This window comes from Mustela erminea, chromosome 15 (genome assembly GCF_009829155.1).
Source record: "Mustela erminea isolate mMusErm1 chromosome 15, mMusErm1.Pri, whole genome shotgun sequence".
NCBI classification, from domain to species: domain Eukaryota; kingdom Metazoa; phylum Chordata; class Mammalia; order Carnivora; family Mustelidae; genus Mustela; species Mustela erminea.
This window is the reverse complement of record NC_045628.1, coordinates 79,405,966-79,421,638: the sequence shown is the minus strand read 5'-3', so window position 1 is coordinate 79,421,638 and position 15,673 is coordinate 79,405,966. Positions and strand designations below refer to the sequence as shown.

At 35.5% G+C, this 15,673-nt stretch overlaps 1 protein-coding gene across 5 annotated transcripts in view; it reads left to right on the top strand.

Moving 5' to 3' along the window:
• The window catches only part of RNF6 (ring finger protein 6), a 282,619-nt gene that overhangs the window by 243,307 nt on the left and 23,639 nt on the right, over nucleotides 1-15,673 (top strand). For all 5 annotated transcript variants that reach the window (XM_032314708.1, XM_032314711.1, XM_032314710.1 and 2 more), the window contains 3 exons: nucleotides 3,408-3,469; nucleotides 6,433-6,489; nucleotides 9,370-9,477. In XM_032314708.1, coding sequence (XP_032170599.1) covers nucleotides 3,408-3,469; nucleotides 6,433-6,489; nucleotides 9,370-9,477 — 227 coding nt within the window. The remainder of the gene's footprint in view (nucleotides 1-3,407; nucleotides 3,470-6,432; nucleotides 6,490-9,369; nucleotides 9,478-15,673) is intronic.

Genomic DNA, 15,673 nt, shown 5'->3' with positions numbered 1-15,673 from the left:
GTATTAGATCTGGCAATTTTCAACTTGCAGTTCTGTGGTAATTTGGTATTCCAAATTGCTTTTTGGTGACCTTATGAAATTTCTCAGTATATGTATGCAGACTGGCATTCAGCCAAAGACTTATGAGGACCCCATATGACTTTCTGGAACTCATTCTTAGCATTGTTCCCTCATTTCCAGTGTTCACTTCTGCAAGTTTCAGCCATCTTGGCCTCTCTAAAATTCAATGTCTGTCTCATCAACTCACTCAAAATGTTGACCCACCTTTGGGTTCTTCCTCTCTGCCACAACCAGAAATTGCCTCCAACTATGAAGTCAGGGCATTGGTAGGTCTCACCTAATTCTTTCCCCCTCTCTCAGGGATCAGTCTTGTGCTGTTTTTTGGCCAGTGTCTGAAAAATTTATTTCGTATGTTTTGTTCAACTTTCTAATTGATTATAGCAAGAGGGAAATGACTGTTTCTTCTTAACAGGTGGAGGGAAAAGTCCTGGTCTTGCTAATTTTTTTTCTTTTGTCACTAGTCTGTCATGTACTGAGAAAGGTAAGTTAAAGTCTACTACTTCTACTAACATATTTGTTCCCCTTTTGATTTCTCATAATTTATAGTTTAGAAATGTTTGTTATTTGTTGCACCAATATTTCTAGTTGTTTCATATGCATTGCAACTGTACCATTTGGCATTACAAATTTCTCTTCTTTGTCTTGTTTAGTTCTTTTCAGCCTCAGTATCTTCTTAATATTACTATCATTTTTATGCTTTTAATTTGTTTTTTCATTGCCTGTAATTTACTTTTCAAACTTTATGAATTACTTTTTTTTTTAGGTCTGTTGTTTTTATACTGCATAGAATTGGGTTTTGTTTTTGAGACACAGAGAGTCATTTTTTAAAAAACAGGTTTTGTTTGAAATCTCATTTGACTTTGCACTTCCTGTTTTAATGTATTTTTCTAATCTTTATGTGCTTGGCTTTCTTTGTGGGTCTTTTCTGTGTTGTCTTCTCATATTCAGGAAGGTTTGAATTTTTTTCTTAAGCTTATTTTTATTATAAGTTTATATAGACAGTGCTCTGTTTCTTTGAAGAAATTCACTGGTTTCCAAGTATGATGAAATTATGTTTCCGATCTTTCCATCTCCCTTCTCTTTCCTCTAGCAACCTATTATCTTGAACATGGCATACCTTTACATAAACTTGTAATTTCTTGATTGTTAGCTTTGAATATTCTTTATTGACTCCCAATTATAGATGAGAAAATCTGCAAACTTACTTGACTTCCCATCTAATTAACTTGTACCCCTGGATATTACATAAATTACATCATTCCCCCATTGTCTGGGTGTTGAACAATTATAATTAGATTGATCATTCTAGCACTGTATTATTTTTCATTTTTGCTTTAATTCTACAGCTAAATATATCAAATGCTTAAAAAAAGTCTTTTTGCTCTGGCTTCACCAATCATTTCTTTTTTGGCTGGTTGTATGGTTTTTTTTTTTTTTAATTCATTGGTGAGTATACTTCATCTAATAAATTTTGGTGCTTTTCTAGTAATTTGCTTTCAAACAATTTTCTTTTTCTTTGGTTTAAAGGTTTTATTTTAATTAATTAATTAATTTATGGTATGAATGGGGGGGCAGAGGGCGAGAGAGAATCTTAAGCAGACTCTGTGCTGAGCACATAGCTCAGCATGGGGCTCCATCTCACGACTCTGAGATCATAACCTGGGCTGAAATCAAGAGTGGGATGCTAAACTGACTGAGCCACCCAAGAGCCCTGGTTTCAAACTAATTTCCAACACATACATTAGACAAATTTATAGTAACCACACATCACATAGAATTTTTTCCTATAGTCTCTTTTAATGGATGTTGTGCCTGCTTCATTTATATAATTTCCTCAAGAAATTAGATTTTTCTTTCCCAGCTACTGGAAGAAGGTTCTTTTAAGGAGAGCAGTTTTGCTGATATTTCGAGGTCTGCTGCCCTTGGCCAGCCTGATACTTACTTTGCGCCAGTGCTTTTATCATCACCCAGCATAGTTTCTGCTCACCTTCGCTGCTTGGAAGCCCTCATTAACTTTCTGAGACTGTGGGAGTTTTGTCTCATAGTTTCCCTGACATAGATTCTGTGGAGGTTTTCTCTTTTTGCATCATTGATTTAGTATAATATCTGGAAGGAAAAGAATTTGTTTCACATCACCATGTGCAAACCAGAAGTTTCCCTTTTCCCAACAAAGCTTATAATTTCTCTCTTCCCTTTGTGAATATGTGTCTGGACAACGTGACTCAGTACGGCCTTTCCATGCAGTTTTGTCCCTGTTTCTAGTCAATTACAAGATTATTCTCATCCATACTATCACCCCATTCCCATTAAAACTCACCAAGTTAGGTCTCTCCACAATCCAAACTCAAGATTGTTACTTCCCTAGCTAGTTTAACCTGGTCCACATACTTACCTATAGTTTCTCTCAATGAGATGCCTTAATATTCCACTACAGATAATTTTAAGAAAGGGTATGAGACTTGTGTTTGTTTTTGTTTTTGTTTTTTAAGATTTTATTTCTTTATTTGACAGAGAGAAAGATCACAAGTAGGCAGAGAGGCAGACAGAGAGAAAAGGGAGCACGCTCCCAGCTGAGCAGAGAACCCAATGTGGGGCTCGATCCCAGGACCCTGGATCATGACCTGAGCCGAAGGCAGAGGCTTAACGCTCTGAGCCACCCAGGAGCCCCGAGATTTGTGTTTTTTAGTGGGTTCTAATCAAGAGAAAATGGAGTAAGTGAGCTTCTGAATTAGTATTAGGATCCAGAATTTACACCCTCAAATTTCCATATCAACCAGGACCAGAAACACAATTATATATTTGGGAATTTTTAAAAGTGAAAATAAGTGAAAAAATCATCCTAATCATGAGATAGTTTTAAGCCTTTATACAGAATTAAATTCATAAGTTATAGCAGACAGCAATAAGAGAATATGAGATTCCATTGTAAATTTAAATTATCTGTTAGGTTGATTATTTTAGTAATCCTGGAAAAGAAAAAGAGTGAAAAGTGTGTTTTTAAAATGCTTAAAATCATCGCCTTGTTTCCTAACAGCACTCATGAGATTGTTCAGACTTTCAGTTTGCCAGACGGTTTATATGCATGTGAAACTAGGTCTCATAATCATATTCATGTACTCTTTGCAATTTATTTACTCCCTTTTTGCTTAATATATCTTTGGAGAGAGTAAGAAATGGAAAAATGTCACAACCGTGACAGGCAAAGCAAGCATTGTTGTCACTTTAGAAATATGACCAATAATTGAGAAACATTTTTGGTGGCCAGTATGGGTCTTTTTAGCAAAAATAAATTCCAATCTATTGTTTCAGACTCAATAAAGATAAAAAATGACTTTTTCATTTTTCAGATATGGTCTTACAAGGGGGTTACACTACAGACTACTTGTTTCTTGGAAATTTTATTTACACGGTAAGATCACCCATATGATTCAATTGCTTTTTCTAGTTTTTAATTGGAAAATTCAGGTATTATAAGGATGTCATAAATTTTAAATCTCCCTCATGCTCCAATACCTTTTCCAAGAAGGAATTATTACAATGGTTGCATATGCATGTGTGTATATGTGTGGGAGTATCTATACACACATATATGTATAACTTCTAGAAATATGAAATACATTTAACAAATGTCTATGTCCTCCCTTTTTTTTGTACAGTTAGGGAGGTACGTTCCATATCTTGTTTTTTCACTCTACAATATACTTTACTGATGGCTTCAAGCCAGCCCATAAATATCTACTTCATTCTTTCAGAGCTGCTTTTGTGACTAACTCACCACTATTTATTTAGCCAGTCTCCTAGTAGTGGACATTAAAATCGGAGTCCTTTGCCATTACCAACAATCCTGCAAAGGTTATTCTTTTATGCCCACAAGTAAGTATATCTGTAGGATAAATTTCCAGGGGTGTAATTGCTGGATCAGAGGGTATTGTAAATTTTGAAAATCATTACTAAATTATCTCCCAAAGAGGTTATTCTTATAACATCTAATTATGAGAATATCAGTTTCCCTAAGCCCCTATGGGTGGTAGGTAGTCTTATCACACTTTCTGATCGAGTGGTAAAATTGTATTCTATCATAGTTTTTGCCTTGAAGAAAAACATATTTGCATGAAGTGAGAAAACACTTTCATTTCTTCTTTTGTGAAGGCTTATTGAATTACTTTAGCAGTCTTATTAGTTTGCTGGTCTTTTTATTACTAATTATTCATAGATATTTATATGTTAAGGAGGTTAATTTTTTTCTCATATTTGTTACAAAAATATATTCCCAGTTTTACATTTTCACTTTTTGTGACATTTTTGTCATGCATATATTCTTCCTATTAGTTTTATATGGTTACATTTATTGATATTTTATTTTATGGCTTCTGAGTTTTGTGTCTGCCACTAGTTTCTTATTCATAATTCTAAAAATTATAGATGTATATTTAATTTAGGTTATCTCTTTGGCATGGAAGTAGAAACATATTCCTCTGCATGTTATTCCTTTTCGTTTAACAACATATTTTGGAACAAGAAAACTAAAAACCATTTTCCCCATGTTGCTTCTACGTAAGAAGCAATGTATTGGCATATTGCCTCTTTTCACTTGAGCTGGTTGTCTTTATTATTTCCTGTTACTGGGTATAGCTTTAACTCGATATTATAGGCCTAAACATCAAGTGTGATTAGATAGAAGTTTCTTATTTATTTGGACATATGCATACAGCAACTTTCCTTCTTTTCAGACCTCCTCACATACAGATATGTATGCATATATACAAATGGATATACAGTCCTTGTTAAGATGCCAGAGTAACTTGATCTCATGGAATCTCTCTCTCCAAAGGAGGGGGAGGATATAGATAATAAAGCCACCACTAACAAATTATAGCAAAATAAATTTAGCACAGCAATTAAAGAAGGAAAGGGGACTACACCAATGCTAAATACCTCAAAATGAGATGCCAAAGGAGAAATGGTAGAGTTGGCAGGGTCAGCACAGTGAGATCATTAACTCAGCTGTTTCCATGCCAGTGGGTCGGAGGAACTAGGCCCAAAGATAGTGCCTGGAGGGATACAGTAAACCTGCAGGGAGATAAAGGCCACCCTAATGTTTTCAGGGAATTAAAGAAGGCCAATGGAACTAGAGCACAGTGTGAACTACGTGTTGGGAAAGGGAGGTTCAGGATAATGGCAAAGATGAACTTGGAGCAGTAGGTAGAGGTCAGGGCCTTGGCAACTTTAAGGTTTTGGAATAGTTTAGATGAGGTGATAGAGGCTAGCTAGAATGCTGACTCTAGAGCTAGGGAATGAACATAAAGTCTGCTTCAAAAGCAGGACCTTAAACACTCAGTGTATATCACACATTTGTTGTTGCACAGGAACCCACACTGTGACAAAATCAGACTTAATGAAATACCGAGAGTTTTTTTTTTTTTTTTTGAGACTAAGAATAAGATGAAAAATAAGACAGTTGCTCAGTATTAACACCTCTTTCCAACACTGTGGAGAAGTTACTAATCAACACAGTAAGAAGATGAAAAAAGGAGCACAAGCCTTGAAAAGGGGAAAAATTGGTTTTCAATCAGAGATGATATACGTGTATACACCGAAAAAGCAAAAAATTCTACAAATAAAATATTACAACCAATAAAAGAGGTTGGCAGTTTGCTGGCTATTGGCCAATGTTTTAAAAACCAATTATATTTCAACATACCACCAGTAAATATTTAGAAAATTAAGAAAAATTATATACTATGTTACCATAGTATCCAACAAAGGAAAAACACGAACAAATTTAACAAATGATGTCCAAAACCTCTGAAGAAAATTATAAGACTTTATTGGAGACATTAAGAACATCTAAATGGAGAAATATATCATGCTCATTAATTGGAATACTCAAGACTATGAGGAAATCAGCTCTCTTCAAGTTGATTTATAGATTCATTATAGTTCCAATCAAAAGCCCCAGATGCCTGATGGGCTATTTCTAAAATATGTATATATGAAATGCAAAAGGCCAAGAATAGCCAAAATGCTCTTTATAATGATTTCAATCTACCCTGTTCAGCTGTGCCTTTTATCACTTGGGTTTCTAATCAGAAAGAAATCTTCCATGCTATTTATAAAGAACGTAAATATATATATGATATAAGCATGATTTTTGTCATATGTTAAAGGGCTTCTACAAATGAAACATTAATTGAAAAGTACTACATTCTCTCCTCAATTAAAACCTAGCAAAACCTATGAAACCAGAATTCACTGGACATGGAGAACAGGGATTGAGTGAGGGCAATCAGGGAAGAGGGAGGTGACATGAATTCTAATGGAAATTTTAATACATTTTTCCAATCTGTTTCCCCTTCTCATCTCCTTGCACAGTACGTAGTTGTTACTGTCTGTCTGAAAGCTGGTTTGGAGACACAATCTTGGAATAAAGTGAGTATTTTTGAGGGTACTTCCTCAATCCAGTATAGTTGTTTGCATGTTGATTTACTTCTGAGGTTTGGAAAAGTGATAAGCATTTCTCATCTTTCTATTTTACCTACCCTCTGTTTTGCATATTCAAGTGATGATTTAAACTAGATGGCGGCATATTAGCAATCTAATGTCTTAAAATATCCATTTCCCTGCCTTACATCTTAGAAATAGATTCAATTTATCATGACATTAGAGATTCTTACATTAGCATTACATGAGATCCTTAATTCATTATTATTATCAAGGAACAGAATTATAACAGAAAATTTAGCAAATACAGAAAAAGAAAGAAATTCAAATTGCCCATACCTTTCAGTATCAATGACACGGACATTTTGATTTTTGTTCTATTCTTTCAGTCTTTGTTTTATGTGTGCTTGGTTTGGTTTTGTTTTCATAAAAATAGAATTCTAAGGTAGCTAATATTTTGTAATCTGCTTTTTTCACTTAATACTAGATCTTCAACATTTTTCTATATCTTTAATATTTTTATCTTATTTAATGACTATATAATATTTTATCACCTGGATGCTTATTATTTTTAGAATAATTGTTCTAGCTTCTGTTACTATAAATAATATATAATCAGTACTGTTATGAACACAGATGTACGTATCCTTAATAGTCATGAGTAATAATTTCCCTAAGATATTCTTAAAAGTAGAACATCTGATAAGTAGAATGTTTTTATGAACTGGTCAATAACTTAAGTGAATCTATATGTACATGTACACATATATACCCATAAATAAATTGCTTTCCAAGTTGTATTCAAAAGTTTATGAGAGAAAATAAATTTTTATTAGCCTGTCACCTCTGGAGAGCTTTGATTATGTAGTATATCATGTATTTCTTCTCCAATGCAATCAACATAGAGTTCTCACTGCTCCTGTCCCCAATGGAACATCAACACAATGTTGGGACTGAAGTGTTCTGAACAAAAATATTTTATTAGCATTACATAAGGCACACCAATTGTATGTATTATACTACCTTAGGTTACATAAATAAATGATGATTTCCTATTCCTCCTTTTTAATTATTGTTAAATTCTCTTCAGTAAGAGTGCTCCTTTGATCCATAACCATCTATACTATCTACATATGGTGAATATCATTTATGAATAAGGTAGTATTTCAAGGCCAAAGCAGACTTAACAAAACTTTTCTGGCCTATGAGCTATGAGGCTCCTGCCCTCCAGCTCACATGTTAGATAGGAAGGAGCCTGGGGACTGGGGCAGGAAAGAAAATGGACTGGTTCTCACTTTCGGTCATAGGCTACTTTGCCCCATGGGGAGAGTCTAGTACGGGCCATGCTTCTTCACTGGGGAAGAGAATGCTGGCAGCCACTGTTTAGGTACAGAGAATGAGTCAGGGCAGAGGGAGATAACAAAATATATCTCAGAGCAGCAATGGTGGCTTGTTCTTGCCCCCAAGGGGATGGTCCCGATGCAAACCTACCTGAAAATACTCTTTAAGCCACAAAAAATGCCTTGTATTGCAACTCATGTGTTAATGCCAACAATAAAGGAATGGTTGCATGAAAATACACTGAAGTGTTTGGAAAGTTTAAAGTTCACAGTCTTGATCTGATTCTCTTTTCCATCATCTCCTGCATGGTCATAAGAGAGAGTCCTCAGGAGACCAGTTTTATTTAATCAGAGAAATCCTCTGAGTAAGAGATTATTTCTAAAGACCGTAAAAACTACCTCTGAAAATGACTCAAAGAAGAAACAATAAATACTCTTGAGAAGTAGCAGATGGGGTTTTTTCCCTCCATATTTTTGTTGCTCAGGTAGGATTAAGTAGCAAGCAGTACCTAATAGAATGAGAGCACTTGAGTCCTTTATAAATCATCTCTTGATTCACTGATTTATACACAGAGGGTAACTCTGAGATGCACTGCTTAGCCAGATTTAGAATGCAGGTCTCCTATTAATTTTCCTTATGATTCTTCTGCTAACACAAATCATACATGGCAACTGATCAGATCAACAGAAGGACCGACTTCCTTAGCATTAACTATTAAGAATGTGTCACAGTTCCAGCTCCAGGCACAGACTGTGATCCCTCAACCAACATCCTCAATCTGAATGACATACATCTTTGATATGCACAGAAGACCTTCCAGTTTCAGTCAATCTAAGAGTCACAACTTCTGCCATTGATCCAGAATTATTCATGCAGAATAGATATGATAGGGTCAAACTTTTTCTGTTCAAACTTTTTTTTTCTTAAGAGATCTTTGTTTTAATAAGTAGACAGAAGCAGAAGTCTCATTGAATAACCTATCAATTGTATGAACCAATTCTGATTAAGAGTTGACAGTTTCCCTGAAGACACTGAATATCACTTGGCTTAGGTGACAAGATAGTTGGTTTAGATGCTTTAAACAACGGCTCCTTGAATCCACAGCAAAATATTCTGAGAAGGCTCTTAGAAAGGAAGTCTCAAACATTAAGAAATCAAAAGATTAAGAGTCACTTATGGTTTGTCTTAATCTCACAAAACAAACTGAGGGTTGCTGGGGGGAGGGGCTTTGGGAGAAGGGGGTGGGATTATGGACATTGGGGAGGGTATGTGCTTTGGTGAGTGCTGTGAAGTGTGTAAACCTGGTGATTCACAGACCTGTACCCCTGGGGATAAAAATATATGTTTATAAAAAATATATATATATGTTTATAAAAAATAAAAAATTAAAAAAAAAGAAATCAAAAGATTTTTCTTCATATGAATACATATGACGTAGACAAATGATTTTGTCAGTTGATAGAGTCTTTTTTTTTTCTTTTAAATGGAAAAAGTTGAAGTGTTTCTGTAATATTTTTCTTTCTGCAGTTTAGTCATATCGCCATTTGGGGAAGCATAATTATATGGCTGGTGTTTTTTGCAATTTACTCTTTCGTATGGCCTACCATTCCTATTGCTCCTGAAATGGCAGGACAGGTTAGTTTTATTAATTGTCAGTGGTGAGTATACTTTACAACCCTCTTGAAAACCTATGTTTGTTAATAATAAAAGCTTATGTTATCTACTCTCAAAGTAATTTGGAAAGAAAATATAAAATCAAAGCAATTAGAAATAGTTGGTGATCCAACTAAATTCTGGTTGATGTTTTAAATATTATTTTAACTAAAATCTCATTACTTCAAACTATATAAGTTAACTATGGTTTCCAAAATTTTTATCTTTTGTGCATAACTGATGAAAGCTATGATCACTTCAGAATCATCTAAAATTGCTAATATTGTAATTGTGTTTTTTCATGTAATGTACTATGTGCTATTTGTTACTTGGAAAGGATGCATGGCAACTAAGAAAACATCATTTGAAATGTTTAAGCAGAATAGACATTCCTCGGAGCTCCAGGAGCTCCAGCTTCTAAATATTTTAAAGTCTCATGAAACTGTTATTTTGCTTATGTTAAACCTCAGAGGTGATATACTTTTTAGATTTTTATAATTATTTACATATTTCTAAATTCTACTTTGCCTATACTTATAATGTGGGATTAAGCCTATGGAACTTACAAAATGGATCACAGAATTACATGATTGTAGAACTAGAAATAGCCTTGGTCCAAAGTCAGTCACTTACCAAATAGAGAAACACAGGTCCAAAATTGCCTGTCTACCTGTCTGTCATACTCACTGTCTCTGTGGAAACAAGAGATGACCTTTGTACCCCTGGCTTGAATCAGCCCAATTCTTAGGAAATAAGAATTTTAAGAGACTTCCTGTTTCAGCCATGACTAAGTGGCCAGTTTTGGAAAAGTCTGACAAAAACAACTCTAAAAACTGAACAAGATATAAGAATTATTTGAAGACATTGGCTAGAAACCAACAGAGTAATACTTAAGGATATGATTCTTGAAAGAAGGGAAGCCTTTTTCTTCCTTATCCTAGCATCTTCCTATGAACATTTCTCAGTTTGCAGTACAAGAAGAGGAGCCCAAAGTTTATGCAGTGATCTTATTGGGAGGAGGAGGTAGAATTCAGAGTTTCAGGATGCTGAAAAGCCTGTACTAGAGACAAAACCCTCAAGAAAGACGTAGTCATAGAGAAATGAGAGGCATAGGCATAGTACTTTGATAGCGCCAAGTGTAGTTTATTTTGCCATTAACTATCATGGCCTTATTCCCAGAGCATAGTACTCTCTTCTGATTTGAGGCATTTACTGCTAGGGCACAGCTTCTCTGGGATCTCAAGAAGACCCTGGGGGCACCTGGGTGGCTCAGTGGGTTAAGCCACTGCCTTCGGCTCAGGTCATGATCTCAGGGTCCTGGGATCGAGTCCTGCATCGGGCTCTCTGCTCAGCAGGGAGCCTGCTTCCCTCTCTCTCTGCCTGCCTCTCTGTCTACTGTGATCTCTCTCTGTCAAATAAATAGATAAAATCTTTAAAAAAAAAAAAAAAAAGACGACGACCCTGGGTGTTCACCAAGGGCATTACCATTTGGCAAGTCTTAAACTACAACCTCTGTCTCCCCAATATTGGGTGGGCACCAAGTCTGGCTTGATTTTTCAGCTTGTTCTATGTTTTCTGCTGAGTCTCTTAAAGTCTCAACCTATACACACACTGTTTCAAAGTCAATCCAGGGGCACCTGGGTGGCTCAGTCAGTTAAGGACCTGCCTTTGGTTCAAGTCACATTCCCAGGGTCCTGGGATTGAGCCCCCCATCGGACTCCCTGCTCAGCTGGGAGTCTGCTTTCCCCTCTCCCACTCCCTCTGCCTACTGTTCCCCCTGCTTGTGCCCTCTCTCTCCATCAAAGAAATTAATAAAATCTTTAAAAAAATTTTAAAGTCAGTCCAGGAGTTAAGGGCAATTGACATACTTTATATGTCAAAGAGGAAGTTGGACATTATGAACTAAATGAAAATGAAAACATGACATGTTAAAATTTGTAAAATGCAACTGATGTAGTACTTAGAGGGAAATTTTTAGCACTATATCTGTGAAAAAGAATGTTTTCAAATAAACAGCTCTAGCTTCCACATTAAGAAACTAGAAAAAGGACAAATGAAACCCAAACTGAGAAGAAGAAGGCAAATAAAAAAGATAAAATGACCAAATTATACAATGGGCAAAATACTCAAATAGATACTTTACCAAAGAATATACATGATTAACAAAGCAAATGAAAAGATGCTCAACAGCATTCGTTGTGAGGTAAATACAAATTAAAACCAAAACGAGACAGCAACACACAACTATTAGCATGGATAAAATTATAAAAATGTCAGCACCAAGAGTGGATGAGGCTGTGGAGCTACTGCAGTTCTCATATGCTGCTCATAAGAATGTGAAATTGGAAAGCTGTTTGACAGTTTCATAAAAGTGTCATGTACATACACCATAAGACCCCGTCATTCTACTCCCTGTGAAAGCGTATGTCCACACAAAGACTTGAATATGAATATTCATAGGAATTTGGTTTGCAATGGCCAAAACTAGAAACAGTCCTCAAAAGTGCAATGACAGGTGAATGAAAAGACAAATCACCATATTATTATGAATATTAATCAGTGATAAAAAGGAAATAACATATTACTCACACATATGACAACATGGATGGCTCTCAAAATAATTACGTTAAGAGAAATAAATCAGGCCAAAAAGTTTACAAAGCATATGGATCTGTTTGTAAAAATTTCCAACAAATTTATAGTGGCAGAAAGCAGATCAGTGGTTAACTGGAGAGAGGGTAGTGGGTGGCACATGGCCGGGAAGGGCAGGAGGGGACGCTTACATTGCAGGATAAGGAGAATCCTGGTGTGCTAGTTAGAGTCTTGATTGTGATAATGATCTTATGAGCATAGTGGATGTCAAACATAGCAAACTGTTCACTTTGAATACGTTCAGTTTATTGTAAGCCAATTATGCCCTGATAAAGTGTCTTTAAATAATAAAATATTAAAATGAGCCCTAATTCATAAATGTGGTGGAATAAGTACTATAGTAAGGGAATGGTGATAAGCTCATCTTGTTCCCATTTAAGAGAATATTTAAATTGTCATAAAATTTGTATTATAATTGAGAATGTCAGTGAAAAACAGAGCTTTTCCCCTAAGATCAGGAACAGGCCAAGTATGTCCACTGTCACCACTTCTATTAAACATAATACTGGAAGTCCTAGCTACAGCAATCAGACGAGAAAAAGAAATAAAAAGCATACAAATTGGTAAGGAAGAAGTAAAACTGTCACTATTTGCAAATGACATGATACTATATATAGAAAATCCTGAGGATTCCACCAAAAAAACTTACTGGAACTTATAAATGAATATAGTAAGGTCACAGGATACAAAATCAATATACAGAAATTGGTTACATTTCTATACGCTAATAATGAATTAACAGAATGAGAAATTAAGAAAACAATCCATTTACAATTGCACCCAAAATAAAAAAAAATACCTAAGAATAAACTTAACCAAAGAGGTGACAATGTCATCACTCTGAAATCTATAAAACATTGATGAAAGAAATGGAAGAGGATAAACAAATGGGAAGATATTCCATGCTCATGGATTGAGAAAACAAATATTGTTAAAATGTTTGTATTACCCAAAGCAATAAACACATTTAATGCAATTCCTGTCAAAATACCAACAGGATTTTTCACAGAACTAGAACAAGTAATCTTAAAATTTGTGTGGAACCACAAAAGACTCTGAATAGCCAAAGCAATACTGAAAAAGAACAGGGGCACCTGCATGGCTCAGTTGATTAAGCATCTGACTCTTGGTTTCAGCTCAGGTCACGACCTCGTGGTTGTGAAATCAAGCCTAATGTCAGGCTCCAAGCTTGATTGTGGAACTTGCTTAAGATTCTCTCCCTCTCTCTCCCTCTCCTACCCTCCCCCCGCCCCTGCCCAGCTCTCTCTTTTTCTCTCTCTAAAGAAAAACAAAAAAGAATAAAAAACACAGACATACCACAATTGCAGATCTCAAGATACTATAAATCTATAGTAATCAAAGCAGTATGGTACTGGCACAAAAACAGACGCAGCAATCAATGGAACAGAATAGAGAACCCAGAAATAAACTCATGATTATATGGTCAATTAATCTTCAACAAAGGAGGCAAGAATATGCAATGGAAAAAAGACATCCTCTTCAACAAATGTTGTTGGGAAAATTGGATGGCTACATAAAAAAGAATGAAACTGGACTTCTTACACCATACATAAAAATAAACTAAAACTGACTACATATTTTTAAAGATTTTTAAAGATTTTCCTTTGAATGGGACATACTTCCCTATTTTTTGTGTGTTTTATGAATTTTTAGTCAAACACTGGAAATTAAAATCTAATAATGTGGTAACTCTGGAAATAGCATTTTCCCTTTTCCCCAGGGTTTGCTTGTTTTGTTATTTTTGTTTGTTTGTTTATTGTAAGGCTGCCTCTGTGCTGAGGATTAATTTGAGGTATATACTTAATGTTCTCTTAGGTCCTTCCTGACTTCTCCCTGGGCACAAGTGGTCATTTTCTAATTTTACTTGTATATAGAGATGGTTTTGAATGTCCTAGTTTTTAATTTGTCTGGCTCCTAAAAAGGGGAAAAAGTGGAAAAAAATTGGAGTGGACAAAGAGTTCCTGTGTTAAAGGCCTTCTGAAGTCACTTCAGTCAGAGGGGAGGGGCTTGGAACAATGCAGGGATGTACAACAACATTTGCGGTTCCCCACTTTGAACCTCTGTGATCAGAAGCAGCAGTGATCAGAGCAAAGACTTCCAATATTTAGATAACAGGTTTCTTTCCCCTAGTCAGTTTCCCCTATCCTGTAAGCAAGATGCTCCAGAAATATGTGCCACTTGACTGGGAATACATGATGGGTAGTGCTACTGCACTAAGAGCTGAAATTGACCAAAGCTAAATACAATTTACCATTCAAGTCACCCCCTGTAATATGCAAGCCTTCAATAGATCTCAGAGTTCAAAACCAGACACATTCTATGAGTGCAGTGTTGTTGTTTAGGGCAGAGACAGATCCCCATGGCTTCTTATTCTGCCATCATCCTAGAATCCTGTTACTTTATTCCTGCTCTAATCTTTATTATTTCCTTCCTTTTGGCTGTGGGTTTAGTTCTTGTTCTTCTAGTTCTTTAAGTTTTTAAGTTACATTGTTTGAGATCCTTTCTTCCTTGATATAAACATTTATTGCTATAAACTTTGTTCTTAAAATTGCTTTTGCCATACCCTGGTTTTGGTATGTTGTGTTTTTATTTTTGTTTGTCTAAAGATACTTTCCAATTTCCTTTTTTGTTTCTGAACTATTTTTGTTGAGTTTTGTTTTTTAATTAAAATATAATTAACCTACAGCATTTTATGAATTTCAAGTGTATAACATAGTGATGCAACAACTCTACATATGTTATCTTGTGCTCACTTCCAAGTGTAACTACCATCTATCAGCATACAATGCTCTTACGATAACCTTGGCTATATTCACTGTGCTATACCTAAAGCTATTAAAGGTATTAAAATACCATGACTTACTCATTCCACAATTGGAAGCCTATCCCTTCCACTCCTTTTTACCCTTTTCACCAATCCTCTCACCCCCAACTGTCTGGCAACCACCAATTCTCTGTATTTAGATTTATTCATTTGTTTTGTTTATAGATTCCATAGGTAAGTCAAATCATATGGTATTTGTCTTTTTCTGTCTGATGTGTTGCACTTAGTATAATACCTTCTAGGTCCACCTGTGATATCATAAATGGTAAGATATCATTCTCTCTTTTTTTTAAAGATTTTATTTATTTATTTGAGAGAGAGACAGTGAGAGAGAGCATGAGCAAGGAGAAGGTCAGAGGGAGAAGCAGACTCCCCGTGGAGCTGGGAGCCCCATGCGGGACTCGATCCTGGAATTCCGGGATCATGACCTGAGCCGAAGGCAGTCGGCCAACCAACTGAGCCACCCAGGTGTCCCAAGATATCATTCTTTTTATGGCCAAATAATAGTCCATTGTGTATATGTATATATGTGTATGTATACACATACATACACGTGTGTGTGTGTACACACACACCACTTCTTTATCCATTCATCTATTGATGAACACTTAAATTGCATCCATATCTTGGGTATTGTAAATAATATTGCAATAAATATAGGGATGTATGTATCTTTTGAAT